This window comes from Atractosteus spatula, chromosome 26 (assembly GCF_055471065.1).
Source record: "Atractosteus spatula isolate fAtrSpa1 chromosome 26, fAtrSpa1.hap1, whole genome shotgun sequence".
Lineage (NCBI taxonomy): Eukaryota > Metazoa > Chordata > Actinopteri > Semionotiformes > Lepisosteidae > Atractosteus > Atractosteus spatula.
This window is the reverse complement of record NC_142731.1, coordinates 7,007,335-7,030,715: the sequence shown is the minus strand read 5'-3', so window position 1 is coordinate 7,030,715 and position 23,381 is coordinate 7,007,335. Positions and strand designations below refer to the sequence as shown.

Below are 23,381 nucleotides of genomic sequence, written 5' to 3'. Positions count from 1 at the left end.
CTGTTTCATTGGCTTTAACGGGGTATGCTCTGATCTGATCCATTATCAGGGGGGTTGCTTTTGCCCTGAACGCTGAATTTATATATATATATTTAATATATATTTTAATAAGAATCTAACTCGACTATTTTCATGTGCTTCTCAGTTTTAATTAAATCTCCATGAATGAAGCATGCGCGCATAAATATATATTTTTAATGCTAATAAACCATTTGCAACATGACCCAACAGATTTCCTTTCAATTTTCCTGCGTGTATGTCATGTCCCCTGGCCAAAAAAACAACAACCTCCCTGTCATTTTCGATCGTATCGCTTTTGTTTATTGTTTGTGTTATCGCGATTTCTTTTTCTGTTCAACTCCCCCTGGTTTGATTTCAGTAGATCCGGCGTCCCCCGGACTGGTCCCAGTCTGTTCCGCACCCTCGCGGCCGAAGTCTCCGCGCTCCGGCTCAGCGTGCCGTCCCGCGGAGAGAGAGGTGTGTCGCGCGAGCCCCCATTGTCTCTGCTTCATCATGGGGACCAGCAATCATCGATTACCTTAACTGGCTAAAAGCCATGGGTGTGTTTTTTATTACATTTCTGTATTCTTAGCGATAGCATGAGCGGCGTTGTAGCAGCTGCAAATGTATTGTGGCCCTGTCATGAAATAAGAAATACATACAACAGCGTCTACTTGTTTTAAAGGGGGATATGTATATAAAGATCACCTTGAAACAACTGGGCCAAACAGAGGTGACAGTGCATGGGAGAGTTTCCATGATGCTGTTTCCTGCATTTAAAAAAAATAATAATAATTCCCTCTTCCTCACACACTTAAACCAATACCGGCGGGAGGGTACACGATATTCGAAGAGCGCATTTTTACACTGACACGCGATTTTGAAAAAAGACATCCTTGAAAGAACGCCTTTCCATCACGTCGAGCGAGATCAGTCATGTCATTGCCTCATCAAACACCCGTCTTATTGTTTTCGTCTACCTGACACACGGCTCGGCAGCCGCCTCTGTGAGGCACTTAGGCGGCGGGGAGGCTTTTGAGAAAGGGGCGGGGCGGTTTATGGTAATCCCGCTCCTGATCCGGGAATGGTGGTGGTGGGGGGGGGTGTTGATGTCTGCTTTAGGAATGGAGCGCAGTGTTACAGCACCTTGGACAGAGCACTGAGCGGCGCCCCACCACTGTCGAGCAGCGTCGCAGCGACAGCGCGCAAACCCGGCAAGACGCCGGCACACACCGCCAGTACCACCCTCTCCTCCTCCGATTCGTTTTTGCACAGACCTGCAAGGAAAAAAAAAAACCCAAAACAACACAAAGAAACTCGCCGGAGTCGGTAAACGCCGGGGGTTGGGATTTCTGTCTGATTGAGGAAGAGCTGAAACAAAAAGAGACATATTGTGTTTTGGTTTATATATATATATTTCGGCGCTGATTCTCTCCCCCCCACCACCCCCCGAGCGAAGTGTCTTGAGATACCCTCGCCTCTCCTAGATGTGGAACTGCGCAAGCCAGATTCGGGAGAGAGCTACAGGAGCGACAGTCAAATTGAAGTTAATCCGCCCAGGAAAACGAAGATAAAAAGTGTACGTTTGCAAGAATCCCTTAGTTACTAGGCTGCATTGTATTATTCTTGCACAAACCCGCGTTCTGCGCTTAAGACGGAAGAATCAGGGACTGGATGTATACATTTTAAAAGAAAGTATTTTTGTCGGTTCTTAACGAGGGAGGGTTCCTGAGTGCGTTTCGACTTCTTGACTCTTTATACCGCTAACGGAACAAGAGCACAGGACTGGGAACGAGGAGTAACGGTACTGTTACGTATTGGCTAGCAGCTTTATTGCGTACACACAGACTCACGCCTCAGAACCCTGGACAGTAGCCGATACTCCTGGCTGTGTCCGACCTGCGCGCTTCCAATTCAGCGCAAACGGATGTAAAAATAAGGATTAAAAGAAGAAAAACTGCGGGGAATTCGCCCGTTTTGGACTGAAGTGAGTATTTTTTTTTAAATGTGTCTGGGGCCACGCTCTCCTCTCGCCTGTCTTGTTTCCGTGCCGGACTTGAGGGTCCAGAAACCGCCCGCTGCATCGGGCTTGTTCTCGGACTGTCGCGTCTGTTGTTCTCCGTGTATTTACACGGGTGCCTGGTTTTATGCGGATACCAAAATCGCGTCTTTCCTTGATTGTTTTAAATAACAATTAAAATCAATGCCTTTTCTGTAGGGGGTTGTTTCCGGCGCTTGTTTCATGTTCGTGTTATACTGTATATAACAAACGTCCAGACAGGTTACGACCCACTACCGCGACTCGTTTTACTCACTGGGTCTATAGCTACGTGTTATTTTACAGGATACCCGAAAATAATTCGAATCTTTACCACAATCGCAGCGCTTTTAAGCCTCAATATGCGCACCTGATTTAAATAGAACCAGTCTTGTGTTTTCCGAAGATTTCGGCCATTGTAAAGGACGACTTCAGAGTTTACATCATCGCTATCCATTTCATATTGTGCCAAATTGGATAGTAGATTTTTAGGAAATGTGTAAATATTAAATTAGGGAAATGAATATTAATTAGCGCCTTTTGTTTCTCAGCTCTGAAGAAGGGTGTGAATGTATATTATATAAATAGACATAAGTGACGTGTAAAAATAATTTTAATGAGCAATCACCTCGTATGTTGTAATTAATGTTGTCGAGGTCGTAGTATAAGAAATATAAGAAATTATTGAAATCATTTGGCAGGCATAACGGCAGGATTTAGATAATTCTGTGTCAATGATAAATGGTAGTGATTTGACAAAAAGGCCGGGGTAACATTCAGCAAACAACAAATGGATTAGGATGGTATTTTTTCACGGCACTCAGACACTTCTGCTTGTTATCTTGTTATAGATGCACATATATAAATCCTCCGTACACACACAGATCTGTCTGCGGTCGGTCCCCCCCACCCTCCAGACAGATGTTCATACACAACCCACACACACACACACATACCGAGACAAAGAAATAAAGGTGTCACAATCGGTTTTTTTTTACTGCTGGGTTTGAAACGTCGGGGGATCTGATCAAGCGTGTGCGTATAGCAGTGGGCGGTGAGGCTATTTTATAACCCGAAAACACGAACGCGAACAAATAAACTGGAAACGGAATGGTTCCCTGTCGACGTACACAAAACAAACAAACAAACGTCTAAACGAGTATTGCTCGCTCGCACTGTTACTGCATTTGACACAAAATGGCGACAATAACGCCCTAGATATAGCTCATCGGGATTTTGGAAAAGCCACGTTTTGTTGTTGTTATTGTTGTTGTTAAAATCTGCCCGAATTCCATCATCGTCCGCCGTCCCCATGGCGATGGGTGCGCGCGGGGAACGGACTTCGCGCAGCTCGAGCCCACGTTAAGGATGGGCGGACGAGACCTCAGGTCGGCACGGGGCTGTGTATCTGAGCTGTAAAAGCGCTGTATAAGCGATCTTCTGTCCAGACATACAGGAAGACTCCTTCTTTACTCATGCTTCCATATTTACTGCCAAGTATGGTGCTGAATAAAATTCCCATTTCGAAACGGCCGAAAGAGCGCTTAACGTCTCGGGTACAATCGGAACTCGGGATATTCCTTTTGTTTGAGGCAAAAGTGTTTTCGTGCGAACACGAAAGGTAAATTCCGAGCGTTTTTGCTTTAGCCACGCTGATGCTAGGGCAATGTGGACGAGAGATAAAGGATGACCCATTTGCTGTGAATCAGGTATCGTGATCTGCAAATAGACCTTCGTAATACAATCACGTTCTGTTCCTTCTACAGCAACCGTAAACGTTTCTAATAATTAATTTCGAGGTCTATATTTTGGCAATCACAACGAAAGTGAGTCATTATCAGCGGTTAAACAGATCGGGGACAAGTCCAGCACCTTTACTTTTGTACTATAAATCATGTATAGCGATTGCAGGGCTGATAACTGGGATACAGTAGAAATTACAGTAAAGCACGGGAAGCAGGGAGGATTTCTCAGTTGGAGTGCCTGCACACACATGCTATCATCCCAGCTGCCATTACATCACTTTCCCTTTTCTGTATTTAAGAATACTAATGTGCCCCCCCCCCTCCCTCCCCACCTTTATCTCCAACAGACTCAGCTTTCCACAGGGGGGTCAGCAAGGAGAGGAGAGACCCACCAGCCTCCTGCCTCTGGCAGAAAAGAGCACCGCGGACCAGCCGCCTCCCAGCAGCCCTCCTCCATCTCCTCTGACCACGCTCCCACCCCCCCTTCACTCCCTGCCTGCCGCACCCCCCCACCACGAGCCCCAGTCCAGTTTGGATGCGTACGAGGAGCTGGGCCTGCTAGCCAAGGGTCTCAGGGCTCGAGAGCAGTGAGACAGACCCCCACAGACCCCTCAGCCCCCCTTTCCTGTGTACCCCTGGCCCCCCCGCCGCCCCGGCCGCCCACCTCGGCACCATGGGCACCGTACTGTCCCTGTCCCCCAGCTACCGGAAGGCCGCCCTCTTTGAGGACGGCCCGGCCACGGTGGGGCACTACACGGCCGTGCAGAACAGCAAGAACGCCAAGGACAAGAGCCTGAAGCGGCACTCCATCATCTCCGTGCTGCCCTGGAAGCGCATCGTGGCCGTGTCCGCCAAGAAGAAGGGCTCCAAGAAGGTGCAGCCCAACAGCGCCTACCAGAACAACGTCACCCATCTCAACAACGAGAACCTGAAGAAGTCCCAGTCCTGCGCCAACCTCTCCACCTTCGGCCAGGACTCGGCCGCCCAGGTGTCCGGGTCCAACACCTCGGCCAACGGGGCCTCCTCCATCAAGAAGGCCCCCCTGGCCAACCCCACCGCCGCGGCCGGCACGCCCAAGAGGGTCATCGTCCAGGCCTCCACCAGCGAGCTCCTGCGCTGCCTGGGGGAGTTCCTGTGCCGGCGGTGCTACCGCCTGAAGCACCTGTCGCCCACGGACCCCGTGCTGTGGCTGCGCAGCGTGGACCGCTCCCTGCTGCTGCAGGGCTGGCAGGACCAGGGCTTCATCACGCCGGCCAACGTGGTCTTTGTCTACATGCTGTGCCGCGACGTGGTGTCCTCCGAGGTGGCCACGGAGCATGAACTGCAGGCCGTGCTGCTCACCTGCCTCTACCTGTCCTACTCCTACATGGGCAACGAGATCTCCTACCCCCTCAAGCCCTTCCTGGTGGAGAGCTCCAAGGAGGCCTTCTGGGACCGCTGCCTGTCCATCATCAACCTCATGAGCGCCAAGATGCTGCAGATCAACTCCGACCCCCACTACTTCACCCAGGTCTTCGCCGACCTGAAGAACGAGAGCCAGAAGGAGGAGGAGAAGAGCCGCCTGCTCATCAGGCTGGACCGGTGAGGGACGCGGGCGGGCGGGGGGCTCTGAGGGGAAGGGGCGGGGGCGGCGGCTTACTCTTGTCTGGCGTTTCGGGAGGGGGGGGAAGGGGATGGTGGGAGTTATCGGTGTCGATCAGGTCCGGGCCTCCCAATTCAGATCCGATTCACGATTCATTCCCCCCTTTTTTGCTATAAAAGCAGCAGATCCCAGGAAGAGGAGATAACACCCTGTCACGTTTACCTCCAGTAGTGGATTTGTGTCAGGGACTTCAAAGCTGATTTCAGTCATGTAAATGGACTAAAGAACGTTTGAGCTCCGACAGCAGGGTTCAGTCTTAAAACCCTGAAAGAGAGAAAGCAGCTGAGCCCCTGAGGCCTCCTGTGCTCTGCCTGAAGAATCCCGACTGACAGCGTCAGCTCACCGCCTACATATCACACGGAGGCAGAGGGAACCGACCGAGCTCGACCTGCTCCGCCAGCGAGTCGGGCCAACTTGGGTGAGATCCGAACAGCTTTGTTCACTCGAGCGGGATGATTCCATGAAGATCCCTGGATCTGAGAATCGATATTTGAATGGAATGAAAGAAAAAAAGACGATCCCTAGTCAGAAAGTACACGTTTTTTTGGCTATTCAACCCCCTTTCTAAACAGAAGAGGAAGAAGAAAACAGGCCCGCCATCGCACACTGGGCTTGGGGTCAAGAACTCGCCATCAGGGAGTTTGTGTGCTTGAGAGTTGTTAAAAACCGAGAGCAGACAGGCGTTAAACGATTTCCTTTTAGAGCAGAGTCAGGGGTCAAGGGACTGCTTCTTGAGATTTGAGCAAAATTCACAACGTGGTGATGCTCAGATCCCCAGTTCCCAACAAACACTTTGAAATCGCTGAATGTGTACAAGCTCGAGCCTTTGAAACGGTGGGGAGGTCAGCACGGGACGACAAGCAGAACTTCCGTTTCAGTTTCCCAGAATTCGTGGCTAGGGAAAAGAGCGTCTAACCGGCCCGGGTCTGAGTTTGAATTAAGGGGAGCCGGGGGCCTTGAAATCCGAAACGCCAGACTTGAGTACGTTAGCCGTTCGTTCCAAAAGATCAATGAAACTCTGGAAAAAAACCCCCCACAACACAAGTTCAAGAACAAATGTGAACAAAAAAAAACAACAAATAAGAAACACAGAGACGACAGGAAGTTGCTACGACAAAAAGGCTTAAGGGGAGGATGCTGGGAGTGACGTCAATGCCTCTGGATTATTCTCTTTGCAAGCCGGGCCGCCAGTGACTTTTTTGCCAACCATTGCTTTGGCATTGCACAAGGAGAGGGCGCTCTCCCCACCTGAGACTGAACTACCTGTGTGTCTTGATCTGCAGCAGAGCGGGGATGGCCAAGCTGGGCACTCCTGCTGTGTCTCTGCTGCTCCGTGTGTGTGTGTGAGCCTACCAGTGCCAGAGTGGGGTGGGGGGGGGGGAAGGGGTGGTGGGTGGGTGTGGGGGTGTGAGGGAGACCGCGGAGCACCAGGATGGTAAAGGGAAATGAAAAAATCATCTTCTGCCACCTTTAAGGAGTGTTCAAGTTGACCTACTTTGTTTCAACAAATGGTGCAACACAAGAAACCTTGAATAACAGTGTTCCTGTAAAAGGTTTTGGATGAGATTCTAGTTTTGATATTTTAACTTTTTCACATATATACTGATGCGTGGATGTAGAGGTGCCTGGAAGGTCAGGACCTGTGGGAGGAACTCATGTCGGCACGCAAGAGGTGCTGTCATCTGTCCTCAGCTGCATTATCCAAGACAGACATCGCAGACAAAAGACGTTATTTAGCTCTTAAGAAGCTTCCCCCTCCTCATTTTGGCTTTCTAAGATTCATAGCTTCATTGGGAAAGATCTTCAAAGTCCCCTGCAAAACCACTGGTCCTGTGTAAGGGATCCCATGGTAGAAACTCCCAAGATAAAGACTGTTCTGCAGTTGCTAGTTTAGCAGCGTATCTCTTGGAAAATTGAATTTCCAGAAGTAATTGTATCATCCACAGCAGAATGAGATGGAAGACCCCTGCTGCCATAATCCAGGGGAAATCTAGTAGGTCTCAAAACACAACAGCGAAAATAAAACTGACAGTTCTCCAGCAAAACATGTATTTCATTTAACTTTATCTATTTATTTTGGGTGAACCCCTCCTGATCCCCTGGGTCTGGTTACCCTAGAGTTAACCGAAGATAAACAATGCACAAGAGACATTGTCAAACATCTTAGGAACCAGAGAGGATGGGGAAGAAATGTATTGAAAACTGGAGAATGATCTTTCGACGATCATGAGAATAACTGCCGTTGCTGAAGCTGTGACAGGTCTCAGCTCCAGACCGGAAAGAGAGGGGGGCTCCGATGAGTTACTTAAAAAAAAAAGATCAAGTCGAATAGGAGACCAAAAATGGGAGAGGGAACAGGAAACTGTTCAACAAGACAAGGAAGTCAATCAAATCCTAACTGTATAATAGCCAAATATTAGCTTGATACCAGCATACAATCTAATCAGCTTCTATCTAAACGCACCAACAAATAATATCCACTTCCAATCAAAACCTGGACAGCTCTGCAGTGTTCTCTCCAGGGCGCAGTGTCCAGCCACAAGTGAATGTCAATCCGTGGAAGGTAACTGTATGCAAATTCTGGAAGAGAAGCGATGTCATTGTCTCTCTATTTAATCCAGGTCTCAAAGGCTGGCCTTCAATATATATTTGTACCACAGGTTTTAAAAATAGCCAGAAGGCACGTGCAATCCTTTCCCGCACAGAGTGGTGCCTGTCTGTTTGGTGCACCTTTAATGTCAGAAGAACACTTTCTCAAGCCGCTTGGCAAGCGCAAAAACTATGTGGCAGTTCTGCCTGCTTTTAAACTGACGATCCCATTCGAGCAGGAAATTGACAGCAGCCTCGTTTAAGAACACTGAATATTTTAGCCAGAAATTATTCACGTCAAGGTGCCACACGTATTAACTGTTGTGTTCTAAGAAATCTGGCCCGGTTTCACGGCGGGCTGTGATTTGTTACGGCTCAGGCTTAGGAAGGAAGAATGCTTCGAAGTTCCGAACGGATTTCTGTTAAAAAAAAAAAACTAGAAATAAAAAAAAGAGAAACTTGATCGTTTTGAAATAATTTGCCCGCTTTCGATCACTTTTACCTGTGGTATTGTGCATGTTTTCTTGAGTATTTGTGTCTTTGAATTTTCTTTCCAGAAATGAAAATGGCTACAAATATATGCACACTCAATTCTGTGTTTTTCTGTGCTCAATTTCCATTCAAAGAGAACTGTCTCTGGATGCTTCATATGTGTATTTATTTATTTTGTATGGGTTATTTTGGAAAAAAAAATATAAATGGATAAGCTATGTACTGTACACCGGGGGGCGCTGTGCCCTATGAGGGTACGTGCGGCCTCCCACAATATAAGGCTGCAGGGTCTCTTTATTCTTATAGACCCTCTGTCAGAGCTCCTTGCACCTGGATTTCTTTAGGATTCACGAAGAGCAGTAAAGACAGTGGCTTTTGGTGCTGTTGTGCGCTGCAATAGGAAAAGGCACCTTGGCAAAAGACATGATGGGAACTGCAGGGGACTTGGGGCTTTTGGGGTCAGAGGTCGGAATCCCTCTCCCTCAGTGTTTGGCCACTCCGATTCACTACAATGTGCCATCCTTTCTTTCTTTTTTTCTTTCACTCGCAAAACACTAAAGTAGTTGTTGGAAAAAAATTCTAAAAGACTTGGAAAAAAAATTACTGTTCCTTTTACTTCTTCTCTTTGCGTGTAACTTGTTGAGTAAGTCTTCGTCGAGCAGAGCCGCGTTCGTGGAACGCAGGTGGGCTGCGTGCGAGAGCGAGCGGCTGGGGGAGGCGGGGTGTGTGTTTGTACAGGAGCACCTCATGGCGACAGGAAGCAGGACGGAGAATAAGGATGGTGTGGGGTGGGGGGTGGGGTGGGGGAGGGAGTGTTGAGCTGTTATGATTGTTTGAAAAAAAAAAAGCTGTTGCTGTAATTTAACTTTTTTTTTTGGTTTGTTTGTTTCTGCTTCACTTTTTATTTATTTTTGTACTGTGATGGATAATAAAATGCACTGATTGTTCATGACGCACAAAAAAAAAAAGAGAAAAAGTGTCTTTCACTGTCTGCTTTCATTCTTCCTTCTCGAACGCAGCAGCTTTTGGAAACGGACAGAGCTGGCCGAAAAAAAGTCCTGTTAGCCCCAATGTCTGTTAAGAGAATGTGTAGCATGTAGCCTGGAGGCAAATTACTGACGAAAACGTGCAGCTAAAACTACAGTACAGAGGTACAGCCAAGATCTGTCCTCCACCTGTTCGTAATGAAGACAAGCCTTGTGGGAAACAGGATACTGTGGGCACCCAGTACGTTAACCTACAGTATGAGGTTTACTGCTGTTGCACTTCTTACATTACCTGAGACGTTTAAAAGCAAGTAAGGAAAAGTGCGAATGGTCTTTAGTAGGGAAGAAATAAAAGGCAGGAACTGAAGAAATAAACACCAGCTCTTGAGAGCCAGAGATCTGCAACATAAAGAGTTCTTTTTCAGTTCGCTGCAGATTAAGACATAAAATGGCAATTTGCAATTTAGAAACTAAAGTAAAAAGAAAAGACTTGCGAGTATAGATATCAAAGGCAGAACAACATTGGGACCTTCCAGAATCTCCAATTCTCAAACCCCCCTCTGCTCCGAGTCATTTTCTTTTACTTCATCTCTCAGGTTACTTTTTCTAACTGACAAAACAGACGTTGAAGTTGTCAAGTCATTTCACTGTCACTTACTGTCCAGAGAAAACGTCAGGGCACTTTTCTAGAGAAGCTGTGTTTTTGGATGGTCCCGGCGAGCTCTTTTCAAATTAAATAACTTGTCTGACTTTTTTGCAACATCCATATGACATGACAAAGCCATCATGTCTTGACTCAACCTGCTCTGGACAAGTCAAGCAAAATCGCTCTCAACTGGACTAATGAAGCCCAGGGCAACTAGAAGAGCTCAATGAAGGTATCAACAGTGTGCTATTTCTGGTTTAGCATCTGGGAAAAGAGGTTATAACAGAAAGGCCATTAAAGGAATTCAAGAATTGTTTAAATGTTACCCCTTTAAATACCGTTCAAGTCCCATCATGTGTTTTTTTAACATGGTGACTGAAATTGTATACTGTACATGCAGTATATTCTAAATGATGTCTCACCGAGAGCACGGTAGACTTTTAACAATATTAAATTATATGCTTTCTATCTTAGTTCTACACTGTACTGTATATCCTAACATTCCTTTTATTATTGCTTTCCCACATTGTCATCCCGGATTGCCGAAGATGAAGATGAAGTGTCTGCATAAACAGCTGCAGTCTTTTCAGCTGCTCCAGTCTCGCGGTGTCCTATTTTATATTTATAGTTTATATTCTTTTGCTACCTGCATGTAACACTCTGCTCTTGTTCCTATGAAATGCCAGCGGTTATTTCTCTACATCTCTGTACACTTCCTTTTTCTGCTTCTACAGTGATTTTTTGCGACATCTGCAAACCTAATTTATTAACCACATTAGGAGCAGAGACCCCAATACATCCTCCGCGCTGCTCCACTAACTACATCACCCCAAGATGAGCACTCACCCCTTATCTGCAGTCTGTTTTTTATTGATTAACCAGTCATCAATCCAAATACATGCATTTCCTTTAATGCCTGCCTTTGGCAGTTTAATAATTCATCTTCTGTTTCTCTACATTACTGCTCTTGCATGTTCAAAGAATTGTGAAAGACCTACATCTTCTAAAACAATGTTAACTGTCCCCCAGAATATATTTTATAGTGTACACTATTATACACAGTATATCAATACATTATCTTCTCTAGCATGCCTCTGATTTTCATTTCTATAACCTTGGCTGTCACAGAATTAAGACTTAATGAACTAGAACTACTTGGTTTGTTAGTTAATGGACGTTGAATAACATTTATTGTTTCCTATAAAAAGTACAACAGACAGAATGCCAGGAGGATCTTGTGATTTGTTCTTTAGTTCTGTAACACTTCTGTTATGCATTAAGATATTGGGTTATAGTAAAAAAGTTCTATTAATCACCTAACCATGTGAATTTTCATTGACCTTTATACTGTAAGGAATAGCTAACACTGGATTGGTAATTTAGTGTATCCGTGGATTTTTCCATTCTGCCATACAAAATCAGCCACCCTTGCATTCATTTACACAGACCTTACTCATTGTTGGAATCTACTGTTGGATAAATACGCATGCAAACAATAAGAAAAAAAGAACCAATACAAATGTGACCAAAACACCTTACATTCAGATTTTCCTCTTCGCCAGGTACTTGGATTGTACTGAAAACAATTCAGAGATTAACACTAAAGCAAAATAGAGTTAATCCATCTATCCATTTTATTACCACTTTGTAAAATACTGGGCCACGGGGGAGCCGGAGCCTATCCCAGTAAGCAACAGGAGCATGGCGGGATACACCCTGGACAGGACGCCAGTCCCTCACAGGCCAGACACACACAGACCAGCACACACTCGCACCAGGGCCAACTTTCCCAGACCTATCAGTATGCCTTTGGACTGTTGGAGGAAACCTACTGGAACACGGGGAGAACATACAAAATAGAGTTAACTGCATTCTTAAATCACAGTGTCATTGTCATTTGAAGTTACATCATTCAGGTGGTGAAAGGGAACACAGCTGGAAGTTCCTGAAATGCCTGCCCTGCCGATGGCTGAGCTGTGCCACTGGACAGGGATGGAGAGGGACAGCGAGCTGCAGGAGCAGGTAATGACATGTGACTGCCGTGCTTTCTCCCAGCCCTGCTGCACACCTCTCACTTCTCCTCCTCAAGCCATCATTCGGACCCGCAGCGTAGGCTGCGAGTACAAACGACCGAACGACTCTGGCAAGGTTTTCACAGCAGGACCCAGAAGCAGCAGCAACCTCACCGCAGGCTCTGGGAACGGAGCCCGGCTGCTGCCCCTCACTGCACAAGAACAGCCACACCCCCTCTGCCTCCCCTCCCCAAGCCCTTCCAAGAGCTTCCTTACGTCTTAATTGCCTGATCTGAATGATTCAAATACACATTATAGTAAAAAAAAAACTGGACACAGAGGCAAATCAAGGTACACATACAGCACACTGCCGCTGCTAATACATCACCATACATTTCCTCATGGGTGTTCCCCGAGATTCAGTGCACTTGTCCACTCCCTGCGGAGAGCACTGCCCTGCCTAGTCAACAGGGGGCGGTATTTTCTCATCTCTGCTATGTGGAACGCTTCCCTGTGCCCACTCTTTGCCAGACTGCACCGTGTTCCTGCCAGCTGTGCCAGCCGGCTCAGTTAACGGCTTCCCAATTCATCCTGCAGTTAATTTCTTCTTTGATTCCTCAAAATACGCGTCAGGATTCGCACGCCCACGGCGCTCGATTATCCCGGGTGCGTGACTCATATTGGCGCGGCTCTGTGCTAATGGAACATCAACAGGCACCAGCGGGGGCCATGTGACCCAGCACCCATCTCCACACCCCACCTCCACACCCCCTCACCCTCCCTGCTCCCCGGGAGGAGAGGCGAGATCCTGAACTCAGCTGCACGGCACTGAAAGCAGGGACCGGCTGTACCAGATCATCCGTGGGCTTCAACTCATACCCTCAGCTTGCAGCCTTTTCTCTAATAAAACATCCCTTTTCGCTGTCGCACAATGCCTGATCCTAAGGAGGCAGTACCACAGGGGCAACGATCCAGGGCTATGACTGCTCGTTGCAAACAGCAAATTTTATTTTTAACGGAGAGGGCAATTGGCCATCCTGCAATTTGAATGTATTGGCTAAGCAGGTACCACGGCTCTCCATTATGAGAGCTGAGCCCTTCACAGCTTCTGTTCTGGGGGCTGAGGTCAAACTGCACTGAACGTCGCACACAGCCGGCGAATTACAAGTGGGAGATCCACCATTCTGCTGCCTGAAGAAGAAAAGGCAATTTAATGTAGAAAAAAGAACTGCTTTATTGCGCCATGATTTCAGTCTATCAAAGGCCATCAATAAAATACATTGGGAAAATATGTATGCAAAAATCATGAAGGCACATTACCCTCATAAGCATATATAAATATACACTTGAGTACATAAATATCAAGTGAAGGAGTATGTACTGAATCCATGTAGGAAACAAACACCAGATCATACATACTTTGTGATGCCTCCCAAATAAGACCCAGTGTGCATAGTCATTACATAAGGGTTAGTCATTTTTAGGCACTTTGATAAGACAAGAAGCAAGTGCAGTAATTAAAAAACAAGACAAGCCTCTCATCCATCTCACCTTCCAAAGCACTTCAAGAAGACAGTTCCTTCACTTCAGATCAAATACAATTTAAATGTTAAATAGCCTTCTTTTACAATGTTTTACTAGGAGGCTGAACCAAGAGAACCAGTTCTGACAATAGGTTAAAAACGAACACTTTCACATCTGCTTCTTGGACAAAAATACAGAGATCTTCAGAACTTATCTAATCAGCTAACAATTAGCAAATGTCTTCGTTTTGCAGGATATAGGCCAAATGATTCATACTTTTATTGTAATTTTCACAGTTTTGATAACAGCAGACAACAGACAAAAATGGTACATTGCATATACCCTGTGATTGTTATACTTCATTAAGAAAGCAATAACTTCACTGATTGATTTAAATTAATCTTTAGATGAGACAGTCCCCTGTGATTATTATACTTCATTAAGACAATCATCGTCTCACTGATTGATGTAAATAACTCTTTAGAGAGAACAAGTCAGTTCAATGACTGTTTTCCTTTGTTCCCTCTTAATTTACAATACCCTCCTGCTTACAAAACGACCGGTCAGATACAGATACTGTTTATAGGTTACTGCAGTCTTGAAGAAGGTATTTCACCCTGGTTGCTGCAGGCCAGTGAACCACTACTCAGGAAAAGCCCAATTAAGTTGAATCAGTCTACTGGACAGGGTCTGGCAGTCAGCTGTACATTTCTCACAGAATGCCATCACAGTCCATATCAGCCTTAAGAGCTTCATTCCCATCCAGATTTACCATTTCCATTACAGTGAGGATTCATGCTCAGCTAGGGCCTCCATTTAAAAATTACAGTGGGGGGCAAAGGGGTTCCTAACTAATTTTTCATTGAGAAACCTAGCCAGCATGAACCGAAGACCCAAGCTAGCCCATGTGGTGCCCTTACTATACGTCACCAGGTGTCACAGACGAACCCAAAGCCCTCCTTGCTTGGCACAGGGCCACAGAAAAGGACTCAGCTTCCAAATCGCCTGTCACAGGTGGGTAAAGAGGAAGCATCACTCCAGGTGTGTGGAGTCAGTTCCAACAGCTGTATCTAATCTGACACTTTCTCCCTTTACAGCAGTCTGAAGCTTCACAAACAGTCGTCTGGCACATTCTCTTCTACTGTTAAATCACATGAAGTAGGCCAAGCACTGTGGGAGCTGCTTTCAAAGCTCTGAAATGCAATTCTACTAAATCTGTGAGCAAGTATAGTATATATAATATCTACAGAACTATATTATACTTTTATACTATAACTATATTATGCAAACAGGAACATAAGGACCAAAGAGGACTTAGGGCTAAAGTGGCTCTTGCATCATTTAGTATCGGTGCATTTGGTGGCATTTTAATTTTTGGCCTGAGAAAAACCTTCAAACATAAAATTCCCTAGGAACACACTTGATTTCAAAGTATTGCTGCGTTTGGATAAATTCTATGTTCAGACTCGTCCGTTGACAACTTGATCTTGGAATAGGAATCTCCACCTGATGTTGCTCACCTGCCCTTCAATGCAGCTGGAACAGCTGGACTTCTGGATCGCGTGTGACCCTGCAGAACAGTGACCCATGCCTGTGTATCATGGTACTTGGGGTCCAGGTGTGTTGTTCATGGGCAATACATACCAGCTCTTTCACTCATCCATTCCGCGAAGTGAGAACAGTGCTACAGCCTTTCAACACCAGGATTCGCTAATTAAACTCAGTGCTGTATGTCTAGAGAAGGAGATTATCTGTTCAAGCTGACTGAGATAATTAGCTGGCTGTACCGATGCCCTAGGGCCAACAGATAGGATTGCAATATATTTAAACAATTCATAAAGTGTTGGGTTATTAAAAAAAAATGTAGAGTAGCTAATACAATGAAAATAACGTGATTTTATTTTAAATATTCTTACAGAATACATTTTTGAGTAGTGTTGCAATCTCTGAAAGTAAAACTTAACGTTACTGTTTAATTGCATGTGTACACAGCATGTATATATACAGTACATATATATGTAAAAACAGAGTTCATACATTTTTCTTACCATTGGGATTTCATTCTATTGCTATTTGCTTTAGAAGTAGCTTTTCAACATTACAATATGCTCTGCATATCTTTCCAATAATTTAAATTTGTGCATAAATATATCTTTCCACTGGGAGAGACAGTAAATGTATTATTCTTATTTACTGGTCAAACCTGCCAGTAGGGCTTTTGTAAAGAAAGTGATAACAGTTCAACATAAAACATCCCACAGAGAGGACACCTCCAGATAAAGAGAGATTGCTTTTCCAATATCAGCTGGGCCCCTGGCCCGCTGCACACTTCTGTGGGAGACTGGCACTGGGTTCACACCAGTTTGGACTGAATTACAACCCAGCAACTTCAGAGGAAGGCTTCCTCGACAGGCTTCGTTCAGTCATGGTTTAAGAACATGCACAAGCAGGGTTTTGTTTTCAATTTTGAAAACACGTTGAACAAAATGAAATGAAAGCCCCCTTTTTACGCATCCAACGGTCTCTCTCGCCACCGGTTAGGGAATGCTTCAGAACCAGACGCCAATGTAGAACATTTTTTAATTGCATCTCCATGACTTTTTCCCATGACAGTCCCTCTCTTCCTGCTCTATCAATGCAGCGCTACAGTGCACCTGTCTTTCGATATGGTACAAACAAGGCTCTAAGCCAAGTTCCTAACTAATCTAAATTGTATTAATTTGAGTCACTTCTGCAAGTAGACTGTTCTTTGCATAATGTTTCGGCTGTGGGCCTTCTTCAGGTGGGACACCACGCCTGAAGAAGGCTCCACGGCCGAAATGTTGTGTTATTTCTCTTCTCTTTTCAGCAGGGAATAAACCTGTTACTTGTTCCCTTGCAGCCTACACGTTGACGCAGCTCCTCACCTGTTCCTTGCATAGTTCTCTAACTTCACTTTGTTAAAATTTACTCTACACTAGCAGACCTGCTGTAACACACCATACTATTACTATTAAACACCCCGTCAGAAAGCCACGAGTTACGAGATGAAGTTAAAATGAGACAGATCTTTTAAAAGGTGAATTAAACGGATTATTAAAAGAGGATTTAAATGGATTATTTTAAAAAGAAAGTGGGAAGGTTACTTCTCCCCCCAATAATTAAATGGGGCTCAGCCCTTCAACACTTACCTGACCAAAGCTGAATATTTATGGCTTCATAGAACGAATTCATTTAACTAATTATATTCTTTATAAAATGGCTATCTATCTAAAATGCCATGATACTTTCTGAAGGGGTTACCCACAGGGTACCCAGAAATCTCAGGGTGGCGCTCTGCTCTAAAAACTGTCCGGAATTCAGAGACCCCCTCCCTCGTCGTCTTGGCAACGCCCTCCAGCTCCAGCTCCTTCAGTTGGCAGGAACGGACAGGATGTAGCCGGAGCGGCTCTTCGCGAAGTCCGGGTGCGATTGGTTGATCTTCGTCTCCACGACGACAGTGCACTTCCTGCCGTGCATGCTGCACTGGATGGGGCTGGCGATGCTCACCTGCAGCTTCCGCTTCTCACTGGGAGACAGGAGACAGAGTGATGGAGTGAGGCCAAAACGAGGGATGAGCCGAGTGAGGGAAAGAAACGATTGACCACGAGCACCGTCATTGCCAACCGTAAGGGCTTCAAGGCATAGGGGCTCGAAAGGATCTCATTATCCTTCACACGAAGCCAAAGAGATGAGGAGCCAGAAAGCACACACATCTTCAGAGCACTGGGAACGGTAGGAACATAAGACAGCAAGAGAAGGTGCAGAAGGATCCCAGGCTAAGATATCACCCGGTTCCCGGCTGGCCTAGTGCCTTTTACTTTTTGGTTCAACCTAAGAGGTAAATGAAACGTGTAGGACAAATTATTTTATTAGACATATATAGATTTGGGTAGCATAGCGGTGAGCATTATGGCCTCACAGCACTGGGGCCCCAGGTTTCAATTTCTGGGGTGCTATCTGTGTGGAGTTTGTATGTTCTCTCTGCGTTCTAGTGGGTTTCCGGATCCTCCTCCCACAGTCCAAGCCATGCTAGTAGGTGAATACGCCTCTGGGAAAACTGGCCCTGGTGCGAGCGTCTGTGTCTGTCTGCCCTGTGACGGACTAGCATGCTGTCCAGGGTGTATCCTGCTGTGCGCCGTTTGTTTGCTGGGACAGGCTCCAGCTCCCCTTCCACACTGAACTGGATGAAGCAGTTAGAAAATGGCTGGGAGGACATATATATATATATGGATACATAGGGTTTTGACAGCTAATTACAGAAAACAATGGCTTAAGGTACCGTTTCCCATTTCACACATCAGAGCTCGGTTAGCAGCATTATTACTCGGTTTAATTAAATAATCAGGCACACTTCACAACTGGAAGGAAAGACAGTGGCACATTCCAGGAACCGAGTGCGGCTCCCGACCCTGCAGTGGGAGGCGGCAGACCGCCTCTGGGAGATTAACAGCCCACTTCCGGGGCAGGTGGCGGAGGCAGGGGCTGAGGTCCGAGCCCGATATTAAACACGCGTAACGCCAGAGCCGCAGCGACTCTGAGGGCGCTAGGGGCACTGCCAAGCAGGATTAGTGGATTGAAGACCCGGCCCTGGCCAGCGGAGCTTTAAACGGCTTATATAACAAGGATAAAGGCAAGCAGCTGGAAACGGAACGGGACACAAGATGGAAAGTGTGGCGGGGGGGAAACTCAAAGGAGATTTCAGCACCAAAGCAGGCCTGGGGAAAACACCACCTTTCTCCGGCGCTTTAAAGAAAGTGACCCCCCCAATAAACAAAGCCTCCCGAAACGCTGCTCACTCGCACAAGCACTATCTCATCTCACAGAGCCAGCCATGCTGTACCTCTGCTCTTTGGGTAATTACAGTAGACATCAGTGCCATGGCGCTCATCGTCACCATGGCAACTGGTGATTATTCCATCTGCCGCTGAAGGTGCGCCAGCCAATCAGCACGTGCCACTGATTACCGCCGCTCCCTCCCTCTCCCCTGCCCCAGGGGTGACGGTACAGCCCGCAGTCCCGTACAGAGGTGCAGGAGCCTGAGGCATAAGGCAGGCTGTGTGGAAGGACTCCTTCTTCTTCCAAATGCGATTTCCCTTGGAATGGGATGCAATCTGCAGATGGCTGGAAAATGGCTGCGCCAGTACAGAGGGGGAGCCCTGCCTATCACAGCGGAGAGCCGTAACCTCCAATGCTGAAGGTCAGGCCTTGCCCAATTTCTGTGCCAATATAAAAGCAAAGTTCCCAATGACCTTTTTTCACTTACAGAATGGCAGCTGGGTTTGTTGAAGTCTCCTGGGAAGGGAACCTTGCCTGAGATACACACATGGAATCTGAGCACTTGAGCCCTGACCAGTACTCCACATTACCGTCCCCGAACCCTGAGCCCTGACCAGTACTCCACATTACTGTCCCTGAACCCTGAGCCCTGACCAGTACTCCACATTACTGTCCCTGAACCCTGACCAGTACTCCACATTACTGTCCCTGAACCCTGAGCCCTGACCAGTACTCCACACTGCTGCCCCCTGAGCCCAGATAGATCTGCCTTGGCAGACAGGACAAGACCAGGCTACTCCACAAACATGTTCAATAAACCGAATTAATGAAAATCTGTAAAGAACCAAAATAAGCATGTTTACTCCAGAGTGATATTAACTCCTATGAAAACTTCAGCTAACTTTGTAAAATCAGCGCCGGAACCCCGCGCCGCTGTACATTCTTTAAAACGAAATCGACACTGTCAGAAGCAAGTCTCTCCCCACTCTCCGTCTTCTTCTTGGCACTGCCGAGAGCATTATGTCATCTTAGGATACGTTTCTGAGATGTTTGACAGAGTAGGCTTGCTTTTCGCTAGTCTGTTCTTTTTTTTTTTTAATTGCCTCTGTACAGTGATGAGTCTGTCTTCAGAGCGCTGCCCACATCGGCTTTGTTCACACCAAGCACGGTTTCCCAGAATCCCCGCCCCCCCCCGCCCTGTGCTGATTAAGTACCCCAGAGAACACAGTGGTCCTGACTGAAACATATTATGCAGAAAAAATCAATTATTTCCCAAGCTTCGCAAGAGCTCCAGCCTCCATCAGCTTGCACCGTGCCCTTCACAGAGAGCGTCAGTCAATGTTTCCACATTACCAGCGTGCTGCCCTACATTCTCCGTCCCCACTGGGACGCACTGTGCTTTTGGCAGGTGGATGCCAGAGAGAGACACATACACACACCTCGGTGTGCCATGCATGCAAACCATCCCCAGCCTGCTGAATCGGAGAGGCATTCCAGTTTTTAAAAACTCTGCCCTACATAATCGACTGCAGTCCCTTTTTTATTAGTGTCAGAGAGATGCAGGAGAATAATTAAAATCTAGCGATTTCAAAAGGCAGACTGCAGATGGTGAGGCAGACGATTAATATTAAACAATACAGGAATCAATACCTGAGATTTTAGTTCTCGGTTAACTCTTTTGCATGAGAGGGGTCATTCATTTGCATCTGCCCGCCAGAGGGTTTGCCTGTTACAGAACTGGGGGACTAATTAAGCTCGAATTGTCTCCCGGCTCTGCTGAGACACGCTCACACGCAGATCCGCCTGTCCGGGGTGAGAACGCGGCTCCTGCTGCCCTCGGATGCCAGCAGCGCCAGGCCCGTGGGCAGGAATCAGGACCGCGAGCAGCACATGTGCAGGAAGGGTCATTCCGTGTCGGTCCGACCCTGCAGAGCACAAAGCAACCCCCATCCCACTACGCAACTCAGAAAAACTCATCAAGCACACATTCAAAATCTTTCTACGCAACATGATCAACACAACTGCGGTGCTATTCCAGCATAGCTGAATTTCTCAACTCATTTGTACGGGTATTCTCAATTTCTTTGACATGTAATTGTGGCAGATTTATACAAAATGTTCTATCAAGAAATTTGATTTTAACAGTTTCATGCATAAGAACTGGCACACTGCACCTGCAACAACTTAACTCACTCTGCTAAATCTCAGATTTTGTTTTCTCTATTCCAGGTTTATGGGACATTTATTCGTTGTGTTTGTTCTTTCATCTGAAACTATACTTTTTTGGCAATACAGAGGTATAAACCTCACTAAACCGCTTTCTGCATAAGTGCAAATGCTGATTAAAAGCAGCGCACTCTCAATGGGCTGACAATAGCAGGGCATCAGAGCCTGGAGAAATGTTATGAAGCTGGGTGCTAGAGGCAGGGCACCTCTCTGGACCTTGTGTCACGTGCCATAGCCAAAGCAACATGGCAAGAAGACTAAAGAATGGAAGGAATTCAAAACCTTGCCAGGTATTACCAAGATGACTACAGGATGCCATTCACACAAAGACATGGAAGTATTTGTGGGGCATTTGGACAAACAATCCAGTCTTGTCCATTAAGACAGTTTACTACAGTAAATTTACAGCATTCTGATATCTTTTCTTTTTGCGAAGCCCTAGCCACACTCTGCTTTAATTCTGTTTTCCCCAAGTCTATATTTTGTTTTACCACATGTCTATACATTTACCCTGCTTTAAAAAAAAAAATTTCAATATATACTAACCCAATTTGCAGTCACTTATTAATTTTAAGATTTGGCTCTCTGCCCAGGACCCCCACAGCTGCCTGGAGAACTTTGAGACCTGTTCCTCTGACACGCTGACCCACAGAGCCAGCTGACTGGAAGTGTGGAGTTTCTGTCGCTCGTACCGCTGCAAGCTGGAAACTGAGAGAACCGCGGACGACCAGCTCTGCGCCTGGGGTGGACTTGGGCCCAATCCAGACAGCGTCGGCTCCTGAGACGGCACGGGCTCGAACCCGTGACATTGGGATCATCGAGCTGTCCCAGGATTTCAGTGTGTGTTAAGACGTGTGGCTGTTCTTTCACCGTAGTTTAACTCCGCACCGTATTTTTAAAGGCTGACACTGGAAAAACACCCCCAACTCAGAACCCCTGCGTTCAGCGTTCTACAAAAACACCAGATGCTCTCTCCTAGGCATCTGTGAGCTGTGAAAAAGACGAGACTCCAATGATCAATACTTTCCTTCCCGTTGCTCAACAAACAATCCGTCCCCCGTCTGGTTCGACACCGCTGTGAGGAATGTGGGAAGTCGGAGCAGAGAGATGAAGTGAGGAAGTGATCCCACCAGGAGCTCCGAGTCCGACAGACAGCCCATCCCTCCCACCTGCTCGTCTTCACAAGGTCTCTGCGCTGACTGATCAAACAAGGAAGCGCAAACCGGAGACAACGGAGAAAACAAAAACACCTGAGCCCAAACGGGAACTAAATGAAAGGAACTAAATGCTCAAAACAAATAGGAATTCTTTCTGGAATTGTAGGTTTTCCTCACTAACGTGATGCACACCAGTTTTATGCTATACAGCAGTGAAAGTATACGTTACCATTTCCCCCAAAAGAGCCACCAGACCTCTAAAGCACATTCACTGCATTAAGAGAAAACTAATGTTTCAGCTCACGCAGGATTAACATGTCCAGTAGAGCACAGAGGAAAGCATCCATGCAATTTCTGATAACACTGCAAATTCCCTGCAATAAAGCTGTGAAAACACTCACCCTCGGCTCCCTTGGCAAGACTTTAGTTACATTTCTGAAACCAGGAACTAGGAGAAAGTGGGAAGCCAGGTGAAAGGGGAGACTGGCCTCTTCAGTGGAATAATCTTTCCTGGTCTTTGCTGGCAGTGTTGATCAAAAAGACCTCTCTGGAGTAGAGTGGGACTGCTAGCTTGGCAGGGCGTGCTTCGTTAATGAATTTTGTCTTACTCTTTTTATTTATTTTCGGTGGGATTCAGAGAACATAGAAACAACTCATGCTAATCCTTCAATGGCAACCTCATTTCTGCAAAGTATTGAGCTATCTTGAGCAACAGTCTGCTTCTTTATTATTAAAATGATCTCATACAGTTCGTGAATCTTGGTGGAGCTCCAGCCAGGCTGGCTGTTTTCTAACAGCCTGGCATTACTTTTCCAGACGATCCACTCAGAACTGCCTGCAGGGCCAGTGATCTGACATCAGTTATACGGTCCTGATTTCATACAGTATTCATAATCTTAATGGATTTCAATTTACAGGATGTAAGACTTCCTTAACTATTTTTTCTTCTAATCTACTCCTGAGCCTTTGCCCTGAATAACACCTAGACTAAAATAAATGTATACTTAAACACTCTTTGTGCTTTTAACTCAAACAATAATCATTTCATTTTTAACAGTATAAAAAGATATATGGCTTTGAAAAACGCAGTTTTTAAGGGTCTAAATATAGCACAGCAACATTGCCAGATTACGAAGCTTCATTCTGTATAGCACACTGGGAACAGATTGTGGAGCAGAAATAAAACAATCACTCATAAAGACCTTGTCTAAGCCCTTTGTGCTGAAGGTTCAAATAATTCCCGGCATCAATTCAGTAATGTATATAAAAGCGTTTTTTTAGTTCCTGCTATCACGACTCCCACGCTTTCAGATTCATTAGTAACAGTTACGTAAGGGGCTGTCAGGGACCAGTTCCTCTTCTGTGTAGAGGCGGACAATTTCGCACAGAGAGCGGAGGGTTTGTTTTCACCAAAATCGCCAATTCAAGTAAATGAAGCCATTATGAAATGGGGCTTAGTGCTCCAAAAGCATGAACTTAGCAGAAGCACCGCACCATGCAGCTCAAACTCCCAAAACGGTGCCTAAA

General features: G+C 46.2%; 2 protein-coding genes across 3 annotated transcripts in view; one reads left to right on the top strand and one right to left on the bottom strand.

Moving 5' to 3' along the window:
* The first annotated feature begins 1,149 nt into the window (after positions 1-1,149).
* cdk5r1b (cyclin dependent kinase 5, regulatory subunit 1b (p35)) lies at positions 1,150-5,368 on the top strand. Its single transcript, XM_088906501.1, has 2 exons — positions 1,150-1,987; positions 4,131-5,368. The coding sequence occupies exon 2, from the start codon at positions 4,457-4,459 to the stop codon at positions 5,366-5,368; it is 912 nt and encodes a 303-aa protein (XP_088762627.1). The 5' UTR covers positions 1,150-1,987; positions 4,131-4,456.
* A 10,182-nt stretch (positions 5,369-15,550) lies between these two features.
* myo1d (myosin 1D) overlaps positions 15,551-23,381 on the bottom strand; it is a 72,144-nt gene continuing 64,313 nt past the window's right edge. For both annotated transcript variants that reach the window (XM_088906499.1, XM_088906500.1), the window contains exon 22: positions 15,551-17,221. In XM_088906499.1, the coding sequence (XP_088762625.1) occupies positions 17,065-17,221 (157 nt within the window). In that variant the 3' untranslated portion in view covers positions 15,551-17,064. The remainder of the gene's footprint in view (positions 17,222-23,381) is intronic.

Bases quoted from the DNA above. Each gene is read 5' to 3' on its own strand.
- cdk5r1b (XM_088906501.1), top strand. From the start codon at position 4,457: ATGGGCACCGTACTGTCCCTGTCCCCCAGCTACCGGAAGGCCGCCCTC.